The 5,930-nt window shown below is 41.0% G+C and overlaps 2 protein-coding genes across 2 annotated transcripts; both read right to left on the bottom strand.

Annotated features, from left to right (window-relative positions):
• Positions 1-1,587: 1,587 nt before the first annotated feature.
• LOC138881653 (uncharacterized) lies at positions 1,588-2,381 on the bottom strand. The gene is made up of 3 exons (XM_070161898.1): positions 2,185-2,381; positions 1,756-1,977; positions 1,588-1,642 (listed from the first exon to the last, which is right to left on the bottom strand). Exons 1-3 carry the CDS (start codon positions 2,379-2,381, stop codon positions 1,588-1,590), a joined length of 474 nt encoding a protein of 157 aa, XP_070017999.1.
• Positions 2,382-4,000: 1,619 nt separating this feature from the next.
• Positions 4,001-5,413, bottom strand: LOC138881652 (uncharacterized). Its single transcript, XM_070161897.1, has 3 exons — positions 4,481-5,413; positions 4,155-4,382; positions 4,001-4,054 (listed from the first exon to the last, which is right to left on the bottom strand). Exons 1-3 carry the CDS (start codon positions 5,411-5,413, stop codon positions 4,001-4,003), a joined length of 1,215 nt encoding a protein of 404 aa, XP_070017998.1.
• Between the last annotated feature and the right edge of the window lie 517 nt (positions 5,414-5,930).

The following is a 5,930-nucleotide window of genomic DNA, read 5'->3' as shown; positions in this document are numbered from 1 at the left end:
TTTCTACTTACATTAGTCGTTGTGGAATCCAAACTCATACTCCTCGACTCTCCATATGCAAACCTCACTTTTAGATTGTAGCACTCAGAACGAGGATTGTGAAAAACACACTCATCTCTCTCAAAGGAAGGTCACAAGTCCGGCTCTAAGTACCATAAGCTTGCCCCTCATGTGAGTCACCACTAATGTAAGCTCACTCAACTCAAGATCATATAGGGCTTTTGCGGGAATGTAATAAAGGGTTTTGGTTCAGGGTAGGATATATTGGTCTATGAAGGTTTCATCCTTCCTTAAGCACTTCATTTGCTTCATTTTGGCTCACATTTTCTTGACTCTTTGAGTTATTTACTTCTTCCTTATGGTCTAGAGAGATACACTGCACTCTTTCTTGTTCATTTCAATCCTTTTTCTCCTTTCTAATCTTTTCAAGCCTTTCATCTTTTGCTTTTACTGAATCCCTTCATTTCTTCTACATTGTTCACTTTCTTTTTGACTTTTTGGTTTTTCTTTATTTTTCTTTTTGCCTTTCCTTTTTTTCATTTTGTACCTTTTATCACTTTTGCATTTCTCGTCTCCCCTCCCCAAACTTATACTTTTGCCTTGTGCTAAGGAAAGATTGGGTGCCAAGAGATGATCATTTTAGAACGAGTAAAGGCTTGTATCATGGTTATTGAAAGAATAAGGGCTATGACTCAATGGGGTTGAATAAGGATATCATTCTTGATGGGCTATGAATGCTTTCAAGTCTCAATTTGGATCAAGGAGAGCCTATATTCACTTTTCAAGTCAAGTTACACTTAGGATTTTGCCTAGACAAACATTCAGGGCAAGTTCTAGACTCATTGGCATGGGACTTGGACTTGCAAATCAATATCTCACCACACAAGCTATAGGATTGCTAAAGAGACAGAGACGAGGGCCCACAACAACATTAGCTAAGATTTGAGCAACACAAATGGTTCCGAGAAATTACTCGATGACTGTTTAGTCAACACAAGAGTCTCGAGGTTACAACTATCACCATCCTATACACACCAATTTGTTTTTAACCATAAGGTCAAAGGTAAAGGCGTTAGGCCCAAGTGAAGCTTTTCCTGAGGCATTATTGTTCATTAGCTACTATTTACACAAAAATAAAAAGAAAACAGACTCAAACCCTTAAGAAGGTTGTCATATCATCCATCATCGGGAAGAACCACCCGGTTCACACAAACTCCACCTTTGGAAAGAACCGCGGCATTAAGAAAATCAAAGGCTTATTGATCACAAAAACTTGTAAAATAAGAAGCTACGAACCGAAAAAGAAGCTACTAAATGAAATAAAAAGCTATGCTATTAAGGAAAATTGCAAAAGAAGTTATGAAGTAAAATGCGGAAAATAAACTGAATATGTACAATAGGGGATTTAGATGAATATACATAACGGGGAATGAACATATAAATTATAAAATTAACTTTATATACAAACCGAAATTAAAAAATAACGAAAAGTAAAAAAAATAAAAAAATAAATGGTAAAGTCATATACATACCATAAGTGCAAAATAAGCATAAAGAAAAAATAGTATCATCATTACAACCCAACTATCAAATCATCAAAATAGGATCAACCCTCAAATGAAAACTAGCATTGTTCTCAATGCTAAATAACCAAAAATAAGATAAAAAGGGGTTAGAGAGTAAAGAAACCTCCCTATTGGTCCTCTGTTTGCATGGGGTCTTGTGGCTGGCTCCCTACAGTGCTTCACTCTGTACCCATTAACTCTGAAGATTTTACCATTTTTGTTTTTCAAATCAAGAGCACCAAACGGAGTCACAAGCACCACCTCAAAAGGTCCACTCCATTTTGACTTGAGCTTTCCCGGGAACAATCGTAACCAGGAGTTGAATAAGAGAACTAAGTCACCTTCCTTGAATTCCTTATTACGGGCATACTTGTCATGTAAGTACTTCATTTTGTCCTTATACAAGGACGAGCTGGAATAGGCATGAAACCAGAACTCATCAAGCTCATTGAGTTTCTCTACCCGAAGATTTGTTGCAACATCCCATTCAAGATTTAACTTTCTCAAAGCCCACATGGCCTTGTGCTCTAACTCAACCGGGAGATGGCAAGCTTTCCCAAACACCAACCGGTACGGAGACATATCAATCAGAGTCTTGTAAGCAGTCCTGTAAGCCCACAAAGCATCATCCAGTTTCTTTGACCAGTCAGTCCTATTTGCATTGACAGTCTTTGACAATATGCTCTTAATCTTTATGTTGGATACCTCAACTTGCCCACTAGCCTGAGGATGGTAAGGGGTTGAAACCTTGTGATTGACACCATACTTTGAAAGCAAAGTGTCAAATGCCTTAATTGCAGAAATGAGAACCCCCATCACTGATGATCGCTCTAGGAGTGCCAAACCGAGTAAAGATATTCTTCTTGAGAAAAGCCACCACACTCCGGGCCTCGTTGTTGGGTAAAGACACGGCCTAAACCCATTTGGAAACATAATCAATGGCCACTAGAATGTATGTGTTGCCACATGAACTCACAAAGGGTCCCATGAAGTCAATGCCCCACACATCAAACATGTCAACCTCAAGAATAGTGGTGAGAGGCATTTAATCCTTCTTTGAAAGTTCACCTGCTCTCTGACACTCATCATATCTCTTCACAAGCTCACCCGCATCCTTGTACAATGTAAGCCAATAAAAACCACAGCTAAGCACCTTTGAAGCTATCCTCGCCCCACTATGATGACCACCGTAGGGAGAGGAATGACATGCATCCAGAATACTCATTTGCTCCTCTTCCGGAACACATCTCCGGATTGCACCATCATTACAAATTTTAAACAAATAAGGCTCATCCTAGTATTAGTCCAAGCTATCCCGTTTAAGCTTCTTCTTTTGGTTAGAAGAGAGCTCACACGGAACAATACCGGTCACAAGAAAGTTGGCAACATCCGCGAACCAAGGCATGCTATTCACAGATACGGATAGGAGTTGCTTATCAGGGAATGAATCATTAATTTCGAGGCCATCACGGGGCCTCCCCTTCTCCTCCAAGCGGGACAAGTGGTCCGCCACTTGGTTTTTACTCCCTTTCCGATCAACAATCTCAAGGTTAAACTCTTGAAGCAATAGAACCCATCTCATCAACCGAGCCTTAGAATCTTTCTTTGTCATCAAGTAGCAGAGTGCTTCATGGTCAGTATGAACTATCACCTTGGCACCCATGATATAAGGCCTAAACTTCTCCATTGCAAACACAATTGCTAGCAACTCTTTTTCCGTCATCGTGTAATTCACTTGAGCATCATTCATTGTTTTGCTTGCATAATAAATCGGGTGAAACATCTTGTTTACTCTTTGACCCAAGACCGCTCCTACCGCAATATCATTTTCATCACACATGAGCTCAAAAGGTAAGCTCCAATTAGGTGCGGTAATAATGGGAGTGGTTGTCTATTTGTACTTGAGAAGTTCAAAAGCTTTCATGCATTCCTCATTAAACACGAACTTGGCATCCTTTTCCAGTAATTTGCACAAAGGATTCACTACCTTAGAAAAGTCTTTGATGAATCTTCGGTAGAACCCCGCATGCCCAAGAAACGCCTAACCCCCTTGACTGAAGTAGGAGGAGGAAGCTTTGAAATCACTTCAATTTTAGCCTTGTCCACCTCTATTCTGTTCTTTGAGATCTTATGCCCGAGGACAATGCTCTCCTCGACCATAAAGTGGAATTTTTCCCAGTTAAGCACAAGATTTGTCTCTTCACACCGGGCTAGCACTTTGTCAAGATTATTCAAACACTCATCAAAGGAGTTACCCACAACACTAAAATCATACATGAACACTTCCAAGAAGTCCTCCGCTATGTTGGTAAATATAGCCATCATACACCGCTGAAAGGTAGCCGGTGCATTACACAAACCAAATGGCATCCTAGAAAATGCAAAGGTGCCATAAGGACATGTGAAGGTGGTTTTCTCCTGATCTTCCGGAGCAATCAAAATTTGATTGTAACCTGAGTACCCATCCAAGAAACAGTAGAAGGCATGCCCTGCAAGTTTATCTAGCATTTGGTCAAGAAAGGGCTATGGAAAATTATCTTTGCGGGCCACTTTATTTAGCTTGCGGTAGTCCATGCACACCCTCCATACGGTGACAATTTTGGTGGGAATAAACTCATTTTGCTCATTGGTAACCACAATCATACCACCCTTCTTCGGCACACATTGTACCAGCGAAGTCCAAGAACTATCCGAGATGGGGTACACAACCCCTGCATCTAACCACTTGATCACCTCCTTTTTGATAACCTCTGGCATAGCCTCGTTCAACCTCCTTTGATGTTCCATGGAGGGCTTGGCATCATCTTCAAGTATAATCTTGTGCATGCAAAGGCGTGGCTTATTCCCCGAATATCAGCTAGAGTCCATCCAATTGCCTTCTTCCTTCTTTGGAGCACCTCCAGTGTTGCATCTACCTGCACGTTAGTAAGACACGACGAAAGAATAATAGGTAAAGTTGAACTAGGGCCCAAGAATTCATACCTAAAGTGTGAAGGCAGAGGCTTCAACTCCAAAACGGGAGGTTCCTCAATTGAGGGCTTTGTTGATGGAGTCTTTCTGTTCTCAAGATTCAAAGAGAGCTTACAGGGCTCATAAGAATAAGATCCATTTCTGTGCAAAGCATTGACACATTCCACCCAACCTTTATCCTCATTCACATCAAGGTTCAACAATATCGCTTCCAAATGATCCTCCACATTGATCATGGCACTAGTATCATCAACTATCACCTCCGTGAAAAGACCCACAAAAGAGCACACTTTAGTACTATTCGGCTGCCTCATTGATTTGCACACATGAAATATAACTTTTTCGTCACCCACCCGGAAGGTGAGATCCCCTGCTTCCATGTCAACCAATGTCTTTCCTGTTGCAAGGAAAGGTCTTCCCAATATTATCAGCACCTCATAGTCGACTTCGCAGTCCAGAATCACAAAGTCAACAGGCAAAATAAACTTGTCCACATGGATAAGAACATCATCAATAATATCAAGCGGCATCTTCATTGTTCTATCCGCCATTTGCAATCTCATTAAAGTAGCTCTCGATTGACCAATACCCAAAGTTTTGAACACGGAGTAAGGCATCAAATTGATACTTGCTCCCAAATCACACAATGCCTTTGCAAAATCCGCACTCCCAATGGTACATGTAATGGTGAAAACGTCGGGAGCTTCAAGCTTTGGAGCCATAGAGTGCACAATTGCACTTACTTGATGAGTCATTTTGATGGTCTCACAATCCATGGATCTCTTTTTAGTCACCAAGTCTTTTATAAACTTGGCATAACCCGACATTTTCTCAAGAGCTTCCACCAAAGGAACATTGATCGACAAGCTTTTCATCATCTCAATAAACTTCTTAAATTGGTTTTCATTCTTTTGCTTTGCAAGTCTTTGAGGGTAAGGTGGAGGAGGCCTTGGCAAGGGAGCCTTAGCCTTGGGGACACTACCATTTTCGATATGTCTATTACGTGTTCCCTAGATGGGTTCATGTCATCTTGAGTCTCCACCTCATTATCATGAATATCAGTTCTCACTTCCGCATTCAAATTCTCTTCACTCACTTGCTCATCAACTATAGGAACATCATCATCTTGTACTTCAACCTTATCACTCGCAACTTCCTTTTTCTTGGAGGTATTCACTTCACCACTCGACCGCTTCTAGTAATCACCGCCATTGCATGCCCGATATTGTTCCCACCCTTCGGGTTTACTACCGTATCACTAGGTAGAGCCCCCTTAGGCGAGTATTCAAAGATTGCGAAATCTGGCCAAGTTGAACCTCCAAGTTTCGGATTGAAGTATTGTGGGATGCCAACTGGGCATCAAAGTCGGCGTTCTTATTCATAATTGGTTCAAAC

Source organism: Nicotiana sylvestris, chromosome 11 (assembly GCF_000393655.2).
Source record: "Nicotiana sylvestris chromosome 11, ASM39365v2, whole genome shotgun sequence".
NCBI lineage: Eukaryota > Viridiplantae > Streptophyta > Magnoliopsida > Solanales > Solanaceae > Nicotiana > Nicotiana sylvestris.
This window is presented reverse-complemented; position numbering and strand designations above follow the sequence as displayed.

What these genes read in the sequence shown, in the direction of transcription:
- LOC138881653 (XM_070161898.1), bottom strand. Translation starts at nt 2,381, where the DNA reads ATGGGGGTTCTCATTTCTGCAATTAAGGCATTTGACACTTTGCTTTCA. An exon ending in AAGAAACTGGATGATGCTTT is followed by an intron (nt 1,978 to 2,184) that starts GTGGGCTTACAG and finishes TGCCTATTCCAG; the next exon opens with CTCGTCCTTGTATAAGGACA. An exon ending in AAAATCTTCAGAGTTAATGG is followed by an intron (nt 1,643 to 1,755) that starts GTACAGAGTGAA and finishes TTGGTTATTTAG; the next exon opens with CATTGAGAACAATGCTAGTT.
- LOC138881652 (XM_070161897.1), bottom strand. Translation starts at nt 5,413, where the DNA reads ATGATGAAAAGCTTGTCGATCAATGTTCCTTTGGTGGAAGCTCTTGAG. An exon ending in CGTGTCTTACTAACGTGCAG is followed by an intron (nt 4,383 to 4,480) that starts GTAGATGCAACA and finishes TGCATGCACAAG; the next exon opens with ATTATACTTGAAGATGATGC. An exon ending in TTCCCACCAAAATTGTCACC is followed by an intron (nt 4,055 to 4,154) that starts GTATGGAGGGTG and finishes ATAAACTTGCAG; the next exon opens with GGCATGCCTTCTACTGTTTC.